The sequence below is a fragment of the Symphalangus syndactylus genome, chromosome 5 (genome assembly GCF_028878055.3).
Source record: "Symphalangus syndactylus isolate Jambi chromosome 5, NHGRI_mSymSyn1-v2.1_pri, whole genome shotgun sequence".
Classification (NCBI taxonomy): domain Eukaryota; kingdom Metazoa; phylum Chordata; class Mammalia; order Primates; family Hylobatidae; genus Symphalangus; species Symphalangus syndactylus.
This window is the reverse complement of record NC_072427.2, coordinates 129682602-129707519: the sequence shown is the minus strand read 5'-3', so window position 1 is coordinate 129707519 and position 24918 is coordinate 129682602. Positions and strand designations below refer to the sequence as shown.

At 39.8% G+C, this 24918-nt stretch overlaps 1 protein-coding gene and 1 pseudogene across 3 annotated transcripts in view; one reads left to right on the top strand and one right to left on the bottom strand.

The window, feature by feature from the left end:
• Window positions 1-24918, bottom strand: part of UBR1 (ubiquitin protein ligase E3 component n-recognin 1) — a 177901-nt gene that overhangs the window by 23096 nt on the left and 129887 nt on the right. The window contains exons 35-41 of one of the 3 annotated variants that reach the window (XR_008657797.2): window positions 23918-24008; window positions 22707-22855; window positions 18766-18821; window positions 17766-17862; window positions 11370-11437; window positions 10214-10364; window positions 2888-2989 (exon numbers count right to left, since the gene is read on the bottom strand). Coding sequence is in view for 2 of the 3 variants with exons in the window: in XM_063639551.1 (XP_063495621.1) it covers window positions 2884-2975; window positions 10214-10364; window positions 11370-11437; window positions 17766-17862; window positions 18766-18821; window positions 22707-22855; window positions 23918-24008 (704 nt within the window). In the remaining variant the exon portion in view is untranslated. Of the gene's footprint in view, window positions 1-882; window positions 2990-10213; window positions 10365-11369; window positions 11438-17765; window positions 17863-18765; window positions 18822-22706; window positions 22856-23917; window positions 24009-24918 lie in introns of those variants that run through there. The other 2 variants (XM_055278900.2, XM_063639551.1) reach the window with 2 other exon arrangements.
• Window positions 3929-4705, top strand: LOC129482705 (large ribosomal subunit protein uL30-like; annotated as a pseudogene).

Here is a 24918-nt window from a genome sequence, read left to right as displayed (position 1 = left end):
TCAATTGTAACAAATGGTACCTCCCTAATGCAAGGTATTAATAATATGGGAACTGGTAGGGGGAGGGAGCAAATGGCGACCCTTTATACTTTCTGCTCAATTTTTCTGTAAACCTAAAATGCCTCTAAAAAACGAAATCTATTAACTTAAAAAAAAAAAAAAAGACTGGTAAAGGTGACTGATGAGGGGAACTTGGCAGCAGATGTAGTTCAGCAGAGCACGCCTATTGTACTCCTACTATAACCTCTACACAAAGGTTAAATATATATAAGATTTTAAATATATATTATGAATATATGTATAAATTATATACGTATTATGTACTATGTTACACAATATATGTCCATATTGTATGTTATGTATATATTACATGCATATTAAAATACAAATGCCAATGTATTTTCCATATTACTCATAAGAACCTTAACCTGTAACTACATGCATGCACTGAGTGCATCAATTGTATGGATCACTGTAAAAGGAAAATCTATTTTCCATTTTCTACATTTATTTTAATTCTAAATACTCCTTTTTTAAAAAATCCAATCATCTTTTGTCTATGCTTCCAGAACAGTTTACAAAAGTACAGATGTGTTGAACTTGTTTCAGTCTCAGAAACAAGTGGGTAGCTGTTATTCCAACCTACTATCTTTTACTTCAAAGTAAAATCATCAAAATAAGTTTTCTTCACTGTAAGCCTATCCTGTAGCAAACAAAGTCATGCTAAAAGCCCTTAACAGATTTTTTTTTTTTTAAATAGAGAGACAGGGTCTTGTTATGTTGCCCAGTGTGGTCTCAAACTCCTGGGCTCAAGCAATCCTCCTGCCTTGGCCTCTAAAAGTGTTGGGATTACAGGCATGAACCACCGCACCTAGCTTCATAACTGATTATTATTTTATTATAATTTAAGTTCTGGAATACATGTGCAGAACGTGCAGGTTTGTTACATAGGTATACATGTGCCACGGTGGAGGTTTGCTGCACCCAGCAACAAGTCATCTATGTTAGGTATTTTTCCTAATGCTATCCCTCCCCTTTTCCTCCAGCCCCCGACAGGCCCTGGTGTGTGATGTTCCCCTCCCTGTGCCCGTACGTTCTCATTTTCAACTCCTACTTGCGAGTGAGAACATGTGGCGTTTGGCTTTCTGTTCCTGTGTTTGCTGAGAATGATGGTTTCCAGCTTCATCCATATCCCTGCAAAAGACATGAACTCATTCTTTTTTATGGCTGTATGGTATTCCATGGTGTGTTATGTGCCACATTTTCTTTATCCAGTCTAACACTGATAGGCATTTGGGTTGGTTCCAAGTCTTTGCTCTTGTGAATGGTGCTGCAGTAAACATATATGTGCATGTGTCTTTATAGTAGAATGATTTATAATCCTTTGGGTATATATCTAGTAATGGGATTGGTGGGTCAAATGGTATTTCTAGTTCTAGATCCTTGAGGAATCGCCACACTGTCTTCCACAATGGTTGAACTAATTTACACTCCCAGCAACAGTGTAAAAGTGTTCCTATTTCTCCACATCCTCTCCAGCATCTGTTGTTTCCTGACTTTTTAATGATTGCCATTCTAACTGGAGTGAAAAGGTATCCCATTGTGGTTTTGAGTTGCATTTCTCTAATGACCAGTGATGATGAGCTTTTTCTCATGTTTGTTGGCCGCGTAAATGTCTTCTTTTGAAAAGTGTCTGTTCATATCCTTCGCCCACTTTCTGATAGAGTTGTTTGTTTTTTTTCTTGTAAATTTGTTTAAGTTACTTGTAGATTCTGGATATTAGCCCTTTGTCAGATGGATAGATTGCAAAAATTTTTTCCTGTTCTGTAGGTTGCCTGTTCACTCTGATGATACTTTCTCTTGCTGTGCAGAGGCTCTTTTGTTTAATTATATCCCATTTGTCAATTTTGGCTTTTGTTGCAATTGCTTTTGGTGTTTTAGTCATGAAGTCTTTGCCCATGCCTATGTCCTGAATGGTCCAAAAACTCCTTAAGCTGACAAGCAACTTCAGCAAAGTCTCAGGATACAAAATCAATGTGCAAAAATCACAAGCATCCCTATACACCAATAACAGACAAACAGGGAGCCAAATCATGAGCAAACTCTCATTCACAACTGCTACAAAGAGAATACCTAGGAATACAACTTACAAGGGATGTGAAGGACTTCTTCAAGGAGAACTACAAACCACTGCTCAAGGAAATAAGAGAGTACACAAACAAATGGAAAAACATTCCATGTTCATAGACAGGAAGAATCAATGTCATGAAAATGGCCCTACTGCTCAAAGTAATTTACAGATTCAATGCTATCCCCATCAAGCTACCACTGACTTTCTTCACAGAATTAGAAAAAACTACTTTAAATTTCATATGGAACCAAAAAAGAGCCCACATAGCCAAGACAATCCTAAGCAAAAAGAACAAAGCTGGAGGTATCATGCTACCAGACTTCAAACTATACTACAAGGCCACAATAACCAAAACAGCACGGTACTGGTACCAAAACAGATACATAGACCAATGGAACAGAACAGAGGCCTCAGAAATAACACCACACATCTACAACCATCTGATCTTTGACAAACCTGACAAAAACAAGCAACAGGGAAAGGATTCCCTATTTAACAAATGGTGTTGGGAAAACTGTCTAGCCATATGCAGAAAACTGAAACTAGACCCCTTCCTTACACCTTATACAAAAATTAACTCAAGACGGATTAAAGATTTAAATGTAAGACCTAAAACCATAAAAACCCTAGAAGAAAACCTAGGCAGTAATCGATTATTTTTAACTGGAATTTAAATGATTCAAATGTTACACTGCCAAACAACTGAACAAGAAATGGAATTATTACAATAGACTGAACTAATGGATTGTTACTCACCCACTTGTATATTGAGAAATTTCTGCAAAGAAAGAAGATGCGGAACGAGCCTCTTCACTGTCTTCTTGAACCTGAGCAAGGGGTAGGCCTGAAAAAGAAATTCTGCAAGATGAATTAGGTATTTGCTATTCAGTTTAAAAATTATACTTTAATTTCATTGTTCCAAGACAATAAACAATGTAGATTCATTCAACTGACGTTCTTTCCTTTTTTTCTTTTTGAGACAGAGTTTCACTCTTGTTGCCCAGGCTGGAGTGCAATGGTGCGATCTTGGCTCACTGCAACCTCCACCTCCCGGATTCAAGCGATTCTCCTACCTCAGCATCCCAACTAGCTGGGATTACAGGCGTGTGCCACCATGCCCAGCTAATTTTTTATTTTTAGTGTGTTTCACCATGTTGGTCAGGCTGGTCTTGAACTCCCGACCTCAAGTGATACACCTGCCTCGGCCTTCCAAAGTGCTGGAATTACAGGCATGAGCCACCGTGCCCAGCCCCACCTGTTTTTAATTTAAGTAGTTGATGCTGAATATTAAAGTTGTTAGGTAAACTTTATATATTAGCTGGAGAAACAAATAGGGCAGAATCACTAAACATGGATGTTTAATATTTACTTGCTAAACATGTAAATACTTACTTCATCATAATATGACCATGGAAATAAATTGTTATCAACCTGCTTTGGATTCCTAGGAATCTAAGCCAGCAGATAGAAATTCAACCTCTAGAAAGGGAAGTAGGTGTCGGTCCTGCCTTCATGCTCAAGCAAAGGGTCCCATAAAGAGAACTTTGTGAGGTTATTTTCCTCCATCAACCTATCTTTAAGGAGGACCATCCTAAACCTTTCCAGCAACTGCCAACTCTCCCACTTACATTAAGGCTCTGGATAAGCTATGTAAGTTCTCTGAACTTCATAATCATTGTATTAAAATTGATATAGAAATGTCTACCTTGTACTTTGCTGTGAGGTATAGTTATAGCACATTTGAGTAGTGCTCTGTTGTTTTAAAAATGCTTTTGTTCTCTTTTCCCGGCTGGAACCATGGAGGGTGTAGAAGAGAAGAAGAAGGTTCCTGCTGTGCCAGAAACCCTTAAGAAAAAGTGAAGGAATTTCGCAGAGCTGAAGATCAAGCGCCTAAGAAAGAAATTTGCCCCAAAGATGCTTCGAAAGGCAAGGAGGAAGCTTATCTATGAAAAAGCAAAGCACTATCACAAGGAATATAGGCAGATGTACAGAACTGAAATTCGAATGGCGAGGATGGCAAGAAAAGCTGGCAACTTCTATGTACCTGCAGAACCCAAATTGGCGTTTGTCATCAGAATCAGAGGTATCAATGGCGTGAGCCCAAAGGTTCGAAAGGTGTTGCAGCTTCTTCACCTTCGTCAAATCTTCAATGGAACCTTTGTGAAGCTCAACAAGGCTTCGATTAACATGCTGAGGATTGTAGAGCCATATATTGCATGGGGGTACCCCAATCTGAAGTCAGTAAATGAACTAATCTACAAGCGTGGTTATGGCAAAATCAATAAGAAGTGAAGGCTTTGACAGATAATGCTTTGATTGCTCAATCTCTTGATAAATACGGCATCATCTGCATGGAGGATCTGATTCATGAGATCTATACTGTTGGAAAATGCTTCAAAGAGGCAAATAACTTCCTGTGGCCCTTCAAATCGTCTTCTCCACGAGGTGGAATGAAGAAAAAGACCACTCATTTTGTAGAAGGTGGAGATGCTGGCAACAGGGAGGACCAGATCAACAGGCTTATTAGAAGAATGAACTAAGGTGTCTACCATGATTATTTTTCTAAGCTGGTTGGTTAATAAGCAGTATCTGCTCTCAAATTGAAAAAAAAAATGCTTTTGTTTATGTATTAATTCATCTGGAAGGTCACGGATTCAAGTTGCCCTCAGTAATTAACATATCTTGAATGAATACTGCTAGTCCTTTTCATTTTCCAAATAACATCTCTTTTTTCCTATACTTTTAAAAAACATATCATGAATTCATACTGATTTTTTCAATTCAAATGTAAGAGAGTTCAATAATTCTAAGGGATTCTTTATAAATTTGAGGTAAATTTTACATGCAATTAAATGCACAAATATCAAGTGCTCTATTTGATGATGAGTTTGACAAATGCATACACCCATAAAATAAGATTTTTATTTTTTAATTAATACACTTTATTTTTTAAGAGAAGTTTTAGATTCACAGCAAAATTGAGCAGAAAATACAGAGGATTCCCTCTGTCCCTATGCACACACAACATCCCCCACCTATCAACATTCGGCACCAGTGTTGTACGCTTGTTATAATCAATGAGCCCACATTGCCACATCATTATCACCCAAAGTCCACAGTTTACATTAGGATTCATTCTTGGTGTTTACATTCTATGAGTTTGGACAAATGTGTAATAATGACATGTATGCACTATTGTAGTATTTTTCAGAACAGTTTCACTGCCTTAAAAATCCTCTATGCTGGCCGGGCGCGGTGGCTCACGCCTGTAATCCCAGCATTTTGGGAGGCCGAGGCAGGCGGATCACGTCAGGAGATCGAGACCATCCTGGCTAACACCGTGAAACCCCGTCTCCACTAAAAATACAAAAAATTAGCCGGGCGAGGTGGTGGGCGCCTGTAGTCCCAGCTACGCGGGAGGCTGAGGCAGGAGAATGGCGTGAACCCTGGGGGGCAGAGCCTGCAGTGAGCCGAGATTGCACCACTGCACTTCAGCCTGGGTGAAAGAGTGAGACTCCGTCTCAAAAAAAAAAAAAAAAAAAAATCCTCTATGTTGTGCCTATTCAGCCCTCCCCCAACACCCTTACCCCGGCAATCACTAATCCTTTTACTGACTCTATAGTTTTGCCTTCTCTAGCATGTCATATAGTTGGATTCATATAGTATACAACCTTTTCAAATTGACTTATTTTAGCTAGTAATAGGCATTTAAGTTTTGTCTATCTTTTCATCACTCGATAACTCATTTCTTTATTTTTTTTATTTTTTTGAGATGGAGTCTCGCTCTGTCACACAGACTGGAGTGTAGTGGTGCAGTCCTGGCTCACTGCAACCCCTGCCTCCTGGGTTCCAGCGATTCTCTTGCCTCAGCCTCCTGAGTAGCTGGGATTACAGGTGTGCACCACCATGCCTGGCTAATTTTTGTATTTATTTAGTGGAGATGGGATTTCACCATGTTGGCCAGGCTAGTCTTGAACTCCTGACCTCAGGTGATCCACCCGTCTTGTCTTCCCAAAGTGCCGAGATTACAGGTGTGAGTCACTGTGCCCAGCCGATAACTCATTTCTTTTTAGCACTGAATAATATTTCCACTCTCTGGATATACTGTAATTTATTTATCCACTCACCTATTGAAGGATGTCTTGGTTGCTTCCAAGTTTTGGCAATTATGAATAAAGCTGCTATAAACACCCTTGTGCATAGTTTTGTGTGAACTTCAGTTTTTAATTCATTTGGGTAAATGCAAGAAGCATGACTGCTGGATCATATGGTAAGAGTATATTTAGTTTTGTGAGAAACTGTCAAACTGTCTTCCAAAGTGACTGTACCATTTTGCATCCCCATAAACAACAATGAGAGTTCCTGTTACTCCACATACTTGCCAGCATTTGGTGGTGTCAGTGTTTTAGATTTTGGCAATTCTAATAGGTGTATAGTGGCATCTCATTGTTTTAACTTGCAATTCCCTAATGGCATATAGATGGTGAACATTATGATCACTTACCATCTGTATATCTTCTGTGGTGAGGTGTCTTTTCAAGTGCTTTGCCCACTTTATTTTTTAGAGACGGGATCTTGCTATGTTGCCCAGGGTAGTCTCAAACTCCTGGGCTCAAGCAGTCTTCCTGCCTTGGCCTCCTAAAGTGTTGGGATTACAGGCATGAGCTATTGCACCTGGCTCATTGCCCATTTTTTTGAGACGAAGTCTTGTTCCATTGCCAGGCTGGAGTGCAGTGGCATGCTATCAGCTCAGTGCAATCTATGCCTCCTGGGTTCAACTGATTCTTATCTCTCAGCTTCTGGGACTACAGGTGTGCACATCATGCCAGGCTAATTTTTGTACGTTTAGTACAGACAGGTTTTCATCATGTTGGTCAGGGTGGTCTCAAACTCCTGGCTGAAGTGATCTGCCCACCTTGGCCTCCCAAAGTGCTGGGATTACAGGCATAAACCACAGCACCCATCCTCATGGCCCATTTTAAAATTGGGTTGTTTGTTTTCTTATTGTTGAGTGTTAAGGGTTCTTTGTATACTTTGGATAACAGTCCTTTATCAGAAGTGTTTTTTGCAATACTTTTTCCCAGACTGTGGCTTGTCTCTCATTCTCTTGACACTGTCTTTCAAGTGCATAAGTTTTTAATTTTATTATAATGACGTCCAGCCTATCAATTATTTCTCTCACAGATTATGCCTTTGGTTTTGTATCTAAAAAGTCATCTCCATACCTAAGGTCATCTAGGTTTTCTACTATGTTATCTTGTAGGAGTTTTTTTTTTTTTTTTTTTTTTTTTTTGAGATGGAGTCTCGTGCTGTCTCCCAGTCTGAAGTGCAGTGGTGCAATCTCGGCTCACTGCAAGCTCCGCCTCCCAGGTTCACGCCATTCTCCTGCCTCAGCCTCCCAAGTAGCTGGGACTACAGGCACCTGCCACCACGTCCGGCTTAGTTTTTTTATTTTTAGTACAGACGGGGTTTCACTGTGTTAGCCAGGATGGTCTTGATCTCCTGACCTTGTGATCCACCCGCCTCGGCCTCCCAAAGTGCTGGGATTACAGGCGTGAGCCACCGTGCCCGGCCATCTTGTAGGAGTTTTATAGTTTTGCATTTTACATTTAGGTCTATGATCTGTTTTGAATTAATTTTTGTGAAGGGTGTAAAGTCTGTGTCTATATTCATTTTATTGGACACGGATGTCTACTTGTTCCAACACCATTTGTTGAAAAGGCTACCTTTGATCCTTAGCTCAAATGTCAAAGATCAGTTGACTACATATATGTGGGTCTATATCTGGGCTGTTTTATATTTCATTGATCTATCTGTCTAATCTTTTGCCAACCACACTGTCTTTATTACTGTAACTTTATAGTAAGTCCTAAGGTTGGGTAGTGTCAACCCTCCAACTTTCTTCTCCTCCAACACTGAGCTGGTTATTCTAGGACTTTTGTCTTTCCATATATGCTTCATTTATTTATTTATGTACTTGTTTGTTTACTTATTACTTTCTGATTGATTGACAGGGTCTCGCTCTGTTGCCTGGCCTGGACTGCAGTGGTGCAATCCCAACTCACTGCAGCCTTGACTTCCTGGGCTACAGCAATCCTTCCACATCAGCCTCCCAAATGGCTGGGACTACAGGCATGTGCCACCACGCCCAGGAAATTTTCCTATTTTTTTTTAGAGACAAGAGTCTCACTATGTTGCCCAGGCTCAAACTCCTCTGAAAGGACTGGGATTACAGGCATGAGCCACTGGGCTTGGCTCACATAAACTTTAGAATCAGTTTGTTGATATCCACAATAATAACCTGCATGGATTTTCATTGGGAGGCTGGAGTGCAATGGCATGATCTTGGCTCACTGCAACCTCTGCCTCCTGGGTTCAAGCAATTCTCCTGCCTCAGCCTCCCGAGTAGCTGGGATTACAGACGCCTGGCACCACGCCGGCTAATTATTGTATTTTTAGTAGAGACAGGTTTCACAATGTTGGTCAGGCTGGTCTCGAACTCCTGACCTCAGCTGATCTGCCTGCCTCAGCCTCCCAAAGTGCTGGGATTACAGGTGTGAGCCACCACGCGGCCTCTATTGTCTCTTTTATAAAACACATAAGCAAAAATGTATATAAACACATATATGCAGAAAATACCTTACAGAAAAATGCTATCCTATAGCCACTATTCTGTACCTTACTTTTTTAACTTATCGTGTCATGGAGATCAATTCATACCAGATCTTGCTCATTCCTTTTTAAAACTGCATAGAATTCCATTATATGGTACATCATAGGTTATTCAACGAATCCCCCATCAATGGACAGCTAAATTGTTTCTCCTTTTTTTTGATATTCCAAGTAATATCACAATAAATAATGTCATGCTTGTATCATTTCATATTTTTGCTGGTAAAGCTTCGGGATAAATTCCTAGAAATGGAGTTGGTGTACCACAGGGTAAATGCACACGTAATTTTGCCATATTTTATTCTGACATCGCTTTAATTATGTTTGTCCTCTAAATTATATGAATCTTCAGTAGCCCTTATTGGTCACTGTTACCCAGGACCAGATTTTGCTTTGGGTTTTTTTCTTCTTCTTTTTTTAAGAGATGAGGTCTTGTTCTGTTGCCCAGGCTGGAGTGCCGTGGTGCAATCACAGCTCTCTGCAGCCTCAAACTCCTGGGCTCAAGCGATGCTCCTACCTCAGCATCTCAAGTAGCTGGGACTACAGGCGCGCACCAGCATGCCCAGCTAATTAAAAAAAATTTTTTTTGTAGAGATGGGGTCTCACCATCTTGCGCAGGCTGGTCTCGAACTCCTGAGCTTAAGGGATCCTCCTGCCTTGGCCTCCCAAAGTACTGGGATTACAAGCATGAACTACTGCACCTAGCCCCCAGACTTTGCTTCCTATTAAAAACCAGACTCTAAAAGAACAACTGTATCATCATTCCATAATGTTGTATTACTAATGTATCTTCAAATGAACATTAATTCAAAAGACATTTAATGAGTGTTTACTGGGTTTAACAAGTGTTACCAGATACTTGCAGCTTTAGAGGGAAGATGTTGAAATTTCATTGTTTCCTGTCATCAAGAAACTTACACTGAGGACAAAGGAGCAGAGAGAGAGGAGAAACAGGGAAAGGAGCAGAACAACAGTAAGATATAACCACAAATAAGCATAAAACAAGATACTAATGATAAATGCTACAAGGGGAAGAAAGTACTATCATTCTAGCTGAAGGAATTAAGAATGATTTTAGGGACCTCCTTATGAAAAGGCTGAAAAAACTCATGTAGGGACAGACCTCGAGGATGGGGAATTTGAAAAAGAGGGAAAAGCAGGTCCAAGTGGTCTCCCTGCATATCTGCAGAGCAGTTAATAATTAGGTAGTTTCACCTAATTATCTTTTTCACAGCTTATTCTACCTTTCCTTGCTTAAACAGTATCCATTAAAAAACAGATGAATAATCATTCAGCAAAAAACATAACACAGAACCTAGAAATACGTTATATAATCACAAGCATAATTAATTTTGCCAGTAAAGCATGGCAAAATGTTATTCACAGTCAACACCCAGATGAAAACCTTACCTGTGTCTACTGTAAGTAGTATCTGAAGCATGTGTGCCATGGTGATCAAATGGAAGAGATAAAGGTGGTTATAGGAAGAACTAACTGAAGAAGGCTGCAGATCAACAGTGTCATCCCAATACAAGGATGGGAATGCTAACACAGCACCCACCTATGAGAGAAAATGGACATCAACATGGCTAATGATAAAAGACTAACATAAATTAATGTCATAACTAAATGTGAAGGGCACCAGATGCTACGCAGTGTTTGCGTGTGTGTTTTTTAATAAACACCGTATTTTTCTTATTTATTCAATAGAATATCTTAGAATATAATATACTATAAATGGAGGACGATGGTCACCACCAAATAGGTTATCCCTTTGCTGTGTCTATTTATTGTAGGTCTAGGTAGTGGTTCTGAACTCTGGCTCAAAGATTCAACATTACAGGAGTTCTTAAAATAATACTGACACACAGGCCCTACCCTAGTCCAATCAAATGAGAATCTCCTGGGGTAGGGCCTAGTTAATAGCATTCTTTTCAAAGTTCCCCAGGAGATTCCAAAAGACAGTCAGGGTTGATGACCACTGGGTAGAGGCCTAGATAATGAGGGATGAGGATACTGGCTAACCCTGCATCCATAAACTCCATGCTCCCAATCTCAATACTGCTTTCTCCACAGAACTTGGTTTGAAGGAATGAGATCATCACAGGAATGGAAAATCTCTGCAGAAAACTAAGGGCTGTTGCCATCCATCCATAGGTGTTTTGAGGAAGCCTAGATACACCCATGGTCTGGTCCTTATCGCCAAATAATTAAGGATTTTAAGAGAGCTCACACAGTCATTGACTGTATATCACATATACAACTTAAGAAAAAGGCCAGAAGGGGAGCATAATATGAATTAGAAAAGGTTTGTCTGTACAGACACCCACTAATGTAATCAACCAGGACAAGACCTATTACAAATTGAAGTGCTTTTTTTTTTTTTTAATGATTTTGATGGTCTCCATCAAATCTGTACCTATTTGTAAACAATGGACAGGAGAGACCAAACTTTATAGATTAAACACAAATAATTTTAATCTTGAACAAAGGGCATGAATTTGAATGAGGAAAATACAAGAAATTATCAACATGAGTGACTTAAACAAAATTACTGAACACTTACCAAAACATGAAACAGATCTATAGACAGAAGGCATGGTGTATCTTCTGATTTTAGGTTAGGAAGAACAACTAAAACAAACAAAAAGTTAATGTAATTCAGTCAGTAAGACAGCAGTGTAGTTAAATAAAATGCAAGCTAAAAACACCTAAACCAAACATATAACAGGGTTATAAAATACAGAAACTAATACATCACACCTTTGAGATATGGAAACCATGAGAGACAAACTGAACTGAGAAAAGGCTGCTAGAAAGCCTTGGATACAGTTTAAGGGTTAAAAGGTAAAATCTAGGTGAAAATGGCATGTAAACTAGGACAACTGAAATACAGAGATTGTTAAAGAAACATTTGTTGAATGAATGAGAAGAGTTACTTTTATACAATGTTCCTTCTATCATTTGTTTTCTGACTTCCATTTCTAAATGTTCTGTGATATATAAAATGTGAACACAATTGGGGTTGTGGAGTGGGAAGAACATGCAAGACAGAGTAGGTGAAATGAGGATGGAGATCATCCTGAACAAAATTAGATAATGGTTTATATAGATTGGTCATCTGGAGGAAATGCAAATGGCTCAAAAGCTACCATCTTCCTAATCTGGTCCGTGCCTAAGGAAAAGCTCTATTCCAAAAGTGAGAGCAAGAGTGGCAAAGTGAAATTAAGAAGTCAGGACAAGAGGAATGGTTTTGTTTATATAAAAATGAGGGAATTATTGTAGGTCTAGATATTGGTTCCGAACTCTGGCTCAGAAGATTCAACATCACATAAATAAAGCTGTTATTTTTTAAAATGAGGGAGAAGACTCTTTTCAGACTAGGTAAATTTCTTTTCTTTTCTTTCTTTTTTTTTAGACAGAGTCTTGCTCTCTCACCAAGGCAGGAGTGCAGTGGCATGATGTCGGCTCACTGCAACCTCCGCCTCCCAGGTTCAAGTGATTCTTGTGTCTCAGCCTCTCGAGTAGCTGGGATTGCAGGCACGCACCACCACGCCCGGCTTTTTTTTTTTTTTTTTTTCGAGATGGAGTCTCGCTTTATTGCCAGGCTGGAGTGCAGTGGTACAATCTTGGCTCACTGGTATCTCCGCCTCCCGGGTTCAAGCGATTCTCCTGCCTCAGCTTCCCAAGTAGCTGGGACCACAGGCACATGCCACCACGCCCAGCTAATTTTTGTATTTTTAGTAGAGATGGGGTTTCACCATGTTGGCCAGGATGGTCTCGATCTCTTGACCTCGTGATCCACCTGCCTTGGCCTCCCAAAATGCTGGGATTACAGGCATGAGCCATCACGCCCGACCGATTTTTTCTATTTTTTTTTTTTTTTTTTTTTTTTTTTTTTTTTTTTTTTTTTTTAGTTAAGAGAGGGGGTTTCACAATGTTGACCAGGCTGGAACTTCTGACCTCAGGTGATCCACCTGCCTCGGCCTTCCAAATTGCTAGGATTACAAGCGTGAGTCACCATGCCTGGCCATGTAACTAGATCAATTTCTTAACCTCAAATCCCAAGATTCTAAACAAAAAGCATAAAGGTTAAGATCAGGGGCTTTGAAGTCAGATTAAAATGGCTTCCAGTATTGGCTGTGACTACTGGTCATAGGCAAGTGACAGGCGACTTAACTTCTCTAAGTTTACATGCAGTATATACAAGTTTGTTGGGAGGTTCATTAACATATTAATTTATTATTTATGTATTTTATTTTGAGATGGAGTCTCACTCTGTCCCCCAGGCTGGAGCACAGTAGCGCAATCTTGGCTCACCACAACCTCCGCCTCCTGGGTTCAAGCAATCCTCCTGCCTCAGCCTCCCAAGTAGCTGAAATAACAGGCACCTGCCACAATGCCCAGCTAATTTTTTTATTTTTTATTTTTAGTAGAGATGGGGTTTCGCCACGTTGGCCAGGCTGGTCTTGAACTCCTGGCCTCAAGAGGTCCGCCTGCCTCAGCTTCTCAAAGTGCTGGGATTACAGGTGTGAGCCACCGCTCCAGGCCAACATATGAATTGAAAGCACTTATCCAAGCTTGGCATATGTAACCACTCAATAAATATTATTAATATTGGCTACATAAAACAAACTAAAGTGATCATAGGGCTCTGACATTAACTAGCTATGTGACTTCGACAAGTCATTTGCTGTTTCTAGGTCCCATTTCCTCAAATTATCTTTTAGTAATATTTCTGATATTTCAGTTAGCATGTCCATGATACTACCTATCTTATTTTTTTCTCAATGTTACAGCTTACTCAAAATATTTAAATAATTCCTGATCCCTTGTCCTAATTTCCATCATCTTTTCAGCCAAAAGAATACTCTTTGTGTCATCAAATTTTTCTTACAAGCAGTTTAAAAATGATTTTTCTTTTCCTGATTGCTAAAAATATTTAAAATTCTTTTGAAATCAAAAGTCAATTTTGGTATACATATTTTCATTTTATCTATGGGTTAAGCCAACTCTTTATGCACAATTAAACACCTCGGCAAACTTTACATGATAGAGTAGGAAAATCATGGGCTTTATGGTCAGGCCTGGGTTTAAATATTAGTTCTACTTCTTATTGGTTTTATTACCACGGGCAAATCATGTAACTTCCCTGTGCCTCAGTTTTCTCGTAAATCAGGAGAATAATTTCTTTGAAGGATGGTGACTAGAAATTAGATTTTATTAAAAAACTCTAGTACAAGGCATAGCACATGGCAGTGAGCATTGTATGTCCTATCTATCTATCTATCTATCCATCCATCCATCCATTTAGAGACAAAGTCTCTCTCCGTTGCATCCATCCATCCATCCATCCATCCATCCATCCATCCATCCATCCATCCATTTAGAGACAAAGTCTCTCTCTGTTGCCCAGGCTGGAGTGCAGTAGTATGATCATGGCTTACTGCAACCTTGACCTCCTGGGTGCAAGTGATACTCCTGACTCAGCCTCCTGAGTAGCCAGTACTACAGGTGTGCACCACCACACCCGGCTAAGTTTTTTGTAGAGATGGGGTTTCACCATGTTGCCCAGGCTGGTCTCGAACTCCTGAGCTCAAGTGATCTGCTCACCTTGGCTTCCTAAAGTTCTGGGATTACAGGTGTAAGCCATTGCACCCGGCCTGTCCTATTGCTACTGCAGAAATCAACATATTAAAACAATACTCATCACTTTACACAAAAAATAGCTCCTATTCTAGACTTCCTTATTTCTCTCAATTTTTCTGCTATTCATTTTAGTTCAAAACCTTGCCCCTGACCCAGCCCACTCCAATGTCTTCCCTAATTCTTGTTATCACATTCAGATGCATATGTTACCTCTAATTTTTCCCTCCTTCAATCCAACCTATTCAATATCAAATTAAGCTCAGAATACTATTGTCCAAAACGTTTCAAAAAATTCCGATTACCTAAAGAATGAAGTTCAAACTTACGGCTGGGGCATTTAAGCCACTGTAATTTTATTAAAAAAAAAAAACTTCATGCTTGTCTATCTATAGATGCCACTACTCCTATCAAACCTATCTACTTGAACACATCACACACTTTCCTACCTCCTCAATCTTTGTTCAAATGTGCCCTGTGTCTTTTGGAATGCAGCTTCTGTTCCTCTCAATTTATCTATTATGTGTACTCCCTTCAAGGCTCAATTCAAATCCTACCCTGTTAGAGGAGATAACAGCAGAATCCCAAAGTGATTTCTTCCTTGTCTCAATATTTTTTTTTCTTTTTTGAGATGGAGTCTCGCTCTGTCGCCCAGGCTGGAGTACAGTGTCGCGATCTCAGCTCACTGCAAGCTCCGCCTCCCGGGTTCACGCCATTCTCCTGCCTCAGCCTCCTGAGTAGTGGGGACTACAGGCGCCCGCCACCACGCCTGGCTAATTTTTTGTATTTTTTAGTAGAGACATGGTTTCATCGTGTTAGCCAGGATGGTCTCGATCTCCTGACCTCATGATCTGCCGCACCCGGCCACTTGTCTCAATTTTTTAAGCATGTATTAGTGAAGCACATATCTGGCATTTGGCTATTTTATGTTTGTTTTTATAGAGGTTCTGCTTCTTTAATTCGATCATAAGCATTAAAATGGCAAGGAACATATCTGATAGCCCTAACATCTTACAAATAAAAATGCTCCTCTAATAGATGTTCATATGAAAAACTTTCAGCCGGGCGCGGTGGCTCACGCTTGTAATCCCAGCACTTTGGGAGGCCGAGGCGGGCGGATCACGAGGTCAGGAGATCGAGACCACGGTGAAACCCCGTCTCTACTAAAAATACAAAAAATTAGCCGGGCATGGTGGCGGGCGCCTGTAGTCCCAGCTACTCGGAGAGGCTGAGGCAGGAGAATGGCGTGAACCCGGGAGGCGGAGCTTGCAGTGAGCCGAGATTGCGCCACTGCACTCCAGCCTGGGTGACAGAGCGAGACTCCGTCTCAAAAAAAAAAAAAAAAAAAAAAGAAAAACTTTCATATATAGGCATAATGCTACATGACATAAATTCCTCCAGTATTGCTAATTAGAGATTATACACCATCATTTTAGTCTCTACCATCTGTGATAATGTTAGTCTCCTTGTTTGGTGCTTTTTTTGAGACAAGGTCTCACTATACTGCCTACACTGGTGTCAAACTCCTGGGCTTAAGGGATGCTCCCCCTCAGGCTCCTGAGAAGCTGAGATTGTAAGTGTGTGCCACTATGCTGGGCAACAAGCTGTTTTAAACATTGTAAATCTCATAATGTGTAACAAGTGCAAAAGCAGTGAAACTATTTGGAAGAATTAGTAAATATCTAAATTATGACCGAAATGAAACAGATACCAAAAAATTAAAAAACAAAAACAAAATAGTGATATGCAAATAGGATAAACTGTTCAACAGAAAGAGGTCCTAAAAAGAGGCACATGTGACATATGGAAGGTTCTGGGCCTGTGCAACTGACCAAGAAGGGAAAAAAGTAAGTGAAAGAAGGGAAAACTTCTACGTGTGTGACTAGGGGAACAGCATCAACATTAGATTTCTATTAGCATGAAGCCAATTCAGGAGACACCTGGAAGTTAATTTGAAAATATAAAAGCTAAGCATGGCAGAAGTTCAAACAAAACTTGGATGGTAGCTTTGGGAGGAGTTGTGGAATCTCCACATCAACAGGATGAGCAGAAAGCTGCTCAAGAAGAGCTCCCCTAAGAAGCTTGTGGGGATTGACAAGGAAAAACACTATTGGTTTCAATCAATTTTCAAGGTAAAGAAGTAGGTCTATTTTGCTGAAAAAAAAATGTCTGCTAGTTCAGCTACAAGAAAATTATGCCTGGCTTTAAAGCTTAAAAAATCTGAATAACTCTTATTTGGTAGAAATATATCTGGGAAGTGCACACTGAAACTACCCTACTCATATTTGGGACTTATGAACAAACAGATTTACAAACAACTCTCTTTAAGGCTGGTCTGTTTGGGTGCAGAGGAGCTTATAGTAGACTTCAAATGCCCAGATGGAAATGCAGATTACCAAAAGGAAAGCAAAATCACTCTAATGCTGTGTAATGACTTATCCTTCATTTTATTTCTATACTAATTGAGATCACCATATGAGCTCTTAGTAAATTTCTAACTTGTTAAAATCTGAGAAGATTGCTGTTATAGCCAGCCTGTTAAAGAAATGGGCATGGAACTGAGTTCTGAGATTACTGAATATAGCATTTCCATTATTTCATAAGAATTTGACCCACAAACAAAATTAAACATATTTTTAAATGATCTATCCACATCATTGCTCCCTTTTCTAACTGGATTGGGGATACATGGATGTTAGTGGTTGTAGACATTGGTTCGATAACCTAGGTAGACAGAAGAAACATAAGTTGAAAATATTTGGAAAATATAGATTTAAAAAATAAGGTCATGAAGGCCGGGAGTGGTGGCTCACACCTGTAATCCCAGCACTTTGGGAGGTGGAGGCAGGCGAATCACCAGAGGTCACGAATTCAACACCAGCCTGGCCAACATGGTGAAACTCCATCTCTGCTAAAAAAAAAAAAAAAAAAAAAAATACAAAAATTGGCTGGGCGTGGTTGTGGGCGCCTGTAATTCCAGCTACTCAGAGGGCTGAGAAAGGAGAATCACTTGAACACGTGAGGTGCAGGTTGCAGTGAGCCGAGATCGCGCCATTGCTCTCCAGCCTCAGCAACAAGAGTGAAACTCCCTCTTAATAATAATAATAATAATAATAATAACATCACAAGTTTTACACAGGCAGCTATGTGTTTATCTGTTTTTTGCATGGCTTCTGTAGGTGGTAAAATTTCATTAGTGAGTGCTCAAAATTAGTGCAGTGTGTGTTGTTTCCTAATGAAATATACTGCCAGAAATGCAATAGAAAAAGACATATAAATAATATAATACATAATAATAGTTCAGAGAAGACTCTACCTGATAGAAGACGAACCAGATGTCTCTGTATCAGGACCTGAGGACAGGTAATCCTCTGTGCAACTGCAAACTGCATTAATGCTTTCAGACCATTATGCTAGATTGTAAGAGAGAAGGAAGATAAAAAGATGAGGAAAGATGAGAGACCTAAGTCATCCACTTAAGAGTTGGTAAAAACCAATTCTAGTTTGTTGGAATTAGCGGCAGACTCATTACATACCTTATATCATTGCAAATAAATTACAATATTCTTAATACCTGTACAAGGTTTTATGGCCTTGCTAAATTTCTAAACAGATTTTCTCATAAAAAAGTGGTATTAAAGCTATAATTATTTTAATTTTCATGTAAAAAGTATTTTCCCCAGAGCTGAGCACACTGTGGACCACAAGTCTTCTAGTCTTCTGTGCCAGCTGTAGGAAAAATAAGAGGGAAATGGCAAGGAAGGAATGGCAACCTCAATTACCCCTTTTGTCTTCACAGGGCTACTCTGCATATTTCTTTAGTACTGTTTTCCAGGGATCACTATGTTAAGAGGTTTAGGCCCAGGGCAGGAGTAGAGTCCTACAGTAGTGTCAGTATCTGCCCATCAAGGAGTCATGTCTTAATTTTATTTTTGAATTCAGTATGATGATTCATCCAGAGCTAAGCCAGCATTAATACTCAATGTTATACAATGGTGTAAAATTAGCGAGAAGGAAAAATACAGGAAACACCAGGATTTTGAAGTGTAACAAACAAAGGGAGAAAAAGTAGTCATCACATGAAATCTCTGTATGAATTACACTTAACCTCTGAGATTGAGCAAGCTCTGTAAAGTGCACATGCTATTCAGTTTCCTATAAGACTGACGCAGCTCCTTTTTTCCCCACTATGGAATTCGGCTAATTTTTACAGAAAAGGAATAAAGATTTTTTTTTTTTTTAATAATAAACTGTGGGGGGGGGGGGCGGAAAAAGGCATGCCATGAGTTACATGTACCTTGTTGGAATATACATACCTGCCTATTTTGAAGTGCTCCAAACAGAGGTTTTCCTTCATCTCCCAATAGATTTTCTCAAAGAATAAAAAAAAATAAAAATAATAAATCCTGAATGGTGTTATAATTACTGTACTTTTTATCAAATGTTCTTTAATTATATTTTTGATGAGATGATTTGCATTTTTCCCCTTCAAAGTCTTGTGTTTTAAGTCTATGCCAAAATTTTCCAATTTTTGAGTGAGAGAATATTAGAGAATCAAATGTATACCATTTACAAATTACTAGCATAAAAAATAAAGTCCCTGCAGCAATCTTATAAGAATGCTTGGGAAAAACAAAGCAGCCTGGATTGTTTCTTCTCATTTCAGCATCTTTTTTATGCAAAAAATTCTAAAATAAGTAATTTATATATGTAATTATAACCTATTTTGTTTAAAAATAATATATAAGGCAGATACAAATAACTTCATTGCTCTTTTGGGTACAATTTTTTTTTTTTTTTTTTTTTTTTTTGAGACAGAGTTTCGCTCTTGTTGCTCAAGCTGGAGTGCAATGGCGCAATCTCGGCTCACTGTAACCTCCAACTCCCAGGCTCAAGTGATTCTCCTGCCTCAGCTTCCTGAGTAGCTAGGATTACAGGCATGCACCACTACGCCGGCTAAGTTTTTGTATTTTTAGTAGAAACAGAGTTTCAGCTTGTTAGCCAGGCTGGTCTCGCACTTCTGACCTTAGGTGACCCGCCCGCCTCAGCCTCCCAAAGTGCTGGGATTACAGGCGTGAGCCACTGCACCCAACCTCGGGTACAATTTTGAAAGAATTAGAAAAGATCAATAGGAAAAAAAGAAAATGAGACCGGGTGCAGTGGTTCATGCCTGTAATCCCTGGACTTTGGGTGGCTGAGGCAGGAGGACTGCTTGAGCTCAGAAGTTCAAGACCAGCCTGGACAACATGGTGAAACCCTGTCTCTACAAAAAATACAAAAATTAGCTGGGCGTGGTGGCGCATGCCTGTGGTCCCAACTGCTCAGGAGGCTGAGGTGGGAGGATCACCTGAGCCTGGGGAGGCTCAGGCTGCAGTGAGCCATAACTGCACCACTGCACTCCAGCCTGGACAACAAAGTGAGACCCTGTCTCAAAAAAAAAAAAGAGAGAAAGAAAAGGAGAAAATTAAAATACCAAAACCACAGATTTGTGTTTTGTTGTCCATGGTATTTATTCCTAAATTACTCTTATTTTCACTGATCTTTAGCAGCAGATATGAGTGTGGAAGCATTTTTTTCATCTTTGCATAAACAGTAATTCAAAGGACGCTTTGTTTTGATTCCTCAACTATTATCCTATGCCAATGCATTCTGTACATGTCTCTCCATCTTCACAGGGATTGAGATAAGTTAGTTGCTTATGTACTAAGAATAAAGTAGAGCATTATGCCTGCTTGATAGAAAAAGCACGATAGTGAACACAATATGATATTAATCAAATGGAATCCAATTACTAGATTATAGAACCACATATGAAAAGATTCACCTCTATCAGCAGTGAATTTCTTATCTCCTTTATAACAGACTCTGCCCCCTTTTCAATGTTCAAGATCTAAATATAAATTCTTGATTTCCTAATGCTTATCTCCCCCAAAATAGTAAAGTGTGAAATAGCTTCACTGAAAGTCTGAAGAGACTTAGCATGTCATGACTCCAAAAGAATGTTTTATATTTCTTATCGATTTGTTCAGATTCTATTTTATATAAACCTCACATTTCCTATATCCCATTTGATTCAATCATAGCAAATATAAACTGATGTATTATCCTATACCCATGATTTAAGTCTAACAGGTTTGGAAGTGACTTTTTTTTCCCCCAAGCACATCCACCCACGGTGGCTTTATTCAGTCACGTCCCCACCCCCACAGCTCCCTCCACCAGGCAGACAGGTGGGAGGCCACGCCACGGCAGCACCCGGGGACCACGGGCCAGCAAAGAGTCCCAGCCAGAGGGCACCAACCCCAGGAAGACACGGTCCCCAACCGGAGCTTCCCTGGGCTGCCTCGGCCCCTGAGCCCACCCTGAGGATCTGTGCTTTGACTCTGACAGGGAGCAGCAGGAAGCCGCCAGCCCACTGCCCCCCTGGGTATCCTTGGAAGGTACATGGTGGAGTGGTGACCCCAGTTCCTGAGCGGCACTTCCTCAGCTCCCATGCCCCTGCATGGTGCTGGGCTCGGCCCAAGATGTCCAACTGCAGTCTGGCTCTGACAAGGATGGTCACAGCCTAGCCACAGGGACGACTTTGCCCATCAGTCCCTCTGGGGCAGCAACTGGATCCCGGCAGGGGCAGAGCCGGGATGGGCCTTCTCTACGGGCTTAAGATCAATGTAGGCGGGGGCTCACTGGGCCAAGGCCAATGAACCCACTCGTAGGAGCCCTCTGAGGGCACCGGTAGGAGGTCTGCTCAGGGCAGGTGCCCGTGGCCTGGAACCTGCCTTTGCCAAGGCACTGAAAGTGACTCTTAAACTCTATTAAGAAACTAATGATAGTATGTAGGAAGGCTTTGGGAAAAAATGTGGCTTCAAGGCCGGGCGTGGTGGCTCACGCCTATAATCCCAGCATTTTGGGAGGCCAAGGCAGGAGGATCACGAGGTTAAGAGAGCGAGACCATCCTGGCCAACATGGTGAAACCCCATCTCTACTAAAAATACAAAAATTAGCTGGGTGTGGTGACGCGCACCTGTAGTCCCAGCTATTCGGGAGCCTGAGGCAGGAGAATTGCTTGAATCCAGGAGGCAGAGGTTGCGGTGAGCCGAGATTGTGCCACTGCACTCCAGCCTGCCAATAGAGCGAGACTCCATCTCAAAAAAAAAAAAAAAAAAAGTGGCTTCATGCTACTTAATTCAAATTATGAAATATAAGTGTCTTGTTACAAAAATATATTTAAATGAAGAAAATATAATGGACCCCATTAAAAACAATTACCAAAAATATATATATTGGAAAGGGAATTCAAAGTTGACTTGGATAAAGATAGGGAAGAATCACCATTCTTAATTTTTTCCATGTAATAATGGACCTTGTCCCTATAATGAACAAATGCACTAACTTAAAAAATCTAAGTGATCCCTCACTGCTACATTTTTCTATGGGAAATTTTCAATATGGCAGCGAATTTGATAGTAGGCTTCCCTTTAGAGCTGGTTTCTGCCTGCTAATCTCTCTTAAACTGCCTCAGTCTTCCTTTCCCCTTTCTGTTAATTTTTAGGTGACTTTGGTTTCCCCTCACTTCTTCTCTCAAAGTATAAAAGAAAGAAAAATTACTCAACATTTCTGAGTTGATTCTTTTCTTTTTTCCTTGAACCTCTAAAACTTACATCATGCTGTTCCTTTAATATAGATACTAAAGGAATATATATGCGTGTGTGTGTGTGTGTGTGTGTGTGTGAACACACACACACTTTTTAGAGACAGGGTCTCACTCTGTTGCCCAGGCTGGAGTGCAGTGGTGCAACCATGGCTCACTGCAGCCTCAAACTCTTGGGCTCGAATGATCTTCCCACTTCAGCTTCCTGATTAGCTAGGATTACAGGTGCATATCACCATCCCTGGCTAATTTTTTGTAGACAGTCTTGCTATATTGCCCAGGCTGGTCTCAAACTCCTGCCCTCAAGTTATCCTCCCACCTCAGCCTCCCAAAGCTCAGCCTCCCAGGCATAATCCACCGTGCCCAGCTTAAAAAATTTTTTTTTTTAACTTTTATTGCATATGGCCACAATCATAGTTAAAAAGACATCAACATAAAAAAATTATCAGACCAAATGACATGAGCCACACTAATACGTTGAAATACTAATAGTCCTCATACAAGTCAAATTATTCTGGGCCATCAGTGAAAAAAAGAATTTAAGAATGAATGATCAAAGTTAATTCTGTCTCACTGAAACCTCCAAACCAGTTTTCTTATGAGCTTTACCAATTGCCTGGATAGTGAAAGCACAGGTGCTCCAGGTCAGCATGGGGACTCGAGGATCTGTTTCATCAGGAGGCACTTTCAATCCAATTCTATAAATTGTTGTGGCAAAGAGAATAACCATTTCCTTGATGCTATTTGAATATTTAATCCTATAAATAAAACAAGAAAATTTGTATGATTTAGTAAAAGGAGCTACTTAGTAAGAAGTCCAATTAAGTCTTGAAGCAATAGAAACAATTTAACTGCTTTCAACATAAGTAAACTGCTCTTTGCCAAATTAGAGATTAGAGCCTCCAAAGATTTATTGAGTTGGAAAAAAATTGGAAGAGCAGAACTGTATTTTCTAAAGGTAGAGAAATAGCTCTTATAAAATACTAATGACCTATATAACTTCACTTCCTATAAAAGATGCAGCAAATGCTCACAGCTAGAAGGGGTTCAGGTTCTAATTAAAAACCAGACTGAACACAGAAGGAATAAAATTCAGAGGAACAGATCTGACCTAACAAGTTTTGGTGCTTGGGAAAGGAACCAAAGAAGTACTTTTGTGTTGATGGGTATGTGTATGTGTTTGTGTTGTGTGTATGTGTGATAATACCATGTACCTGGAGTGATAATTTCCAGTTTTCTGAACTTCCATTTGTAACAAGTATTTTCAGTAGCAATGGGATAGATAAACAAGGATCACAACTAGAAAAACTACCCTGGATACTCAGTATTAATGAAATAATAATACCTGATTTGGGTACATTACATCTCTCCAATAACCTAATGAGGCAGGATAGAAGGCCATTGCCTCAATTTTACATACACAAAAAATGAACTGGTGGTGGCATGGAGTGACCTGAGACTTTTCAGAAAGTCACAAAGCAAGTTAGATGTAATTTTAAATGAAGTCTCATAATTCTGGTCCTCTTGTAGGACCAGACAGAATTGGCATTTTTGGTCCTCTTGCAGGGCCACAGAGAACTGGCATTTTTGTTGGTTAAAAATGTTTACTCAGAGGCATAGTTCACCTTAATATATATTACTTTAATATCTCAAACCCCTTCATTTTGTTAATACAAATAAAACAAACAAGAGAAAGGAACAAGATAATGGGATAAACTATTTTACAAATAAAAAAGTAAGGAAAGATGGAAGCCTACACTGTTTCCTACTCTTATTTTCACAATGATTTACAAAGTTCTCTTAACTATTTAGATACTTACGAAGACTGAACGCCAAAACTCAGGATGGAATGGAACTCAAAAGTAGAATCTCCCATTCCTTGATTAAAGAAAACAGGAATTGGGTTTTCTCCTTATAAATTAAAAGGAAAAAGAAAGAAAAATCATGAATGAGTTTAGTCTGACATACAGTTTTCTAGCATTTATTTATTTATTTTTGACAGTCTCACTCTGTCACCCATGCTGGAATACTGTGGCATGATCATCTGTAGCTTCCATCTCCCAGGCTCAAGCGATCCTCCCAATCTCTGCCTCTCAAGTGACTACAGGCATGTGCCACCATGCCTGCCTAGTTTTTAAACAATTTTTTTGTAAAGATGGGGTCTTCATTTGCTGGCCAGGCTGGTTTTGAACTCCTCAAGAGATCCTCCCACCTTGGCCTACCAAAGTGCTGGGATTACACATGATCATTTTAGGAAACTTGGAATATGCTAATAAGCAATGAATAATTAACTGAAGTTTCTCCATCCAGATAACCACAGTTAACATTTGAGTGATGTTCTTCTGTTCCCTACATAAATATTACATATATAGATTTTTTTTTAAGAGGATGACATAATACTAGCCTGCATCTTGCCTTTGCACCTAATAGATCATGAACATCTTTCTATATCAGTAACTCTCCCTCATATTTTGCCATTTTTAATGACTGCATAAATGTTCTCTTGATAAGGCAGCATACATTAGTGAATAAGAGTAAATGATCTGAAGCCAAGCTGCCTGGGTTTGAATCCTAGCTCTGCCACTTACTGTTACTGCAACCTTGTGTGAAAACTAAACCTCTCTGTAGCTCCATTTCCTTGTCAAATTCAAATGCTATTTCCCAACATGAAATGGGTTGTTTTTCTCTGGTTGCTTTCAAGATTTTTATTTTTTTTATTTTTTTTTCTTTTAAGAGATGAGGTCTCAGCTGGGCATGATGGCTCACACCTGTAATCCTAGCACTTTGGGAGGCCGCAGTGAGCAGATCAATTGAGGTCAGG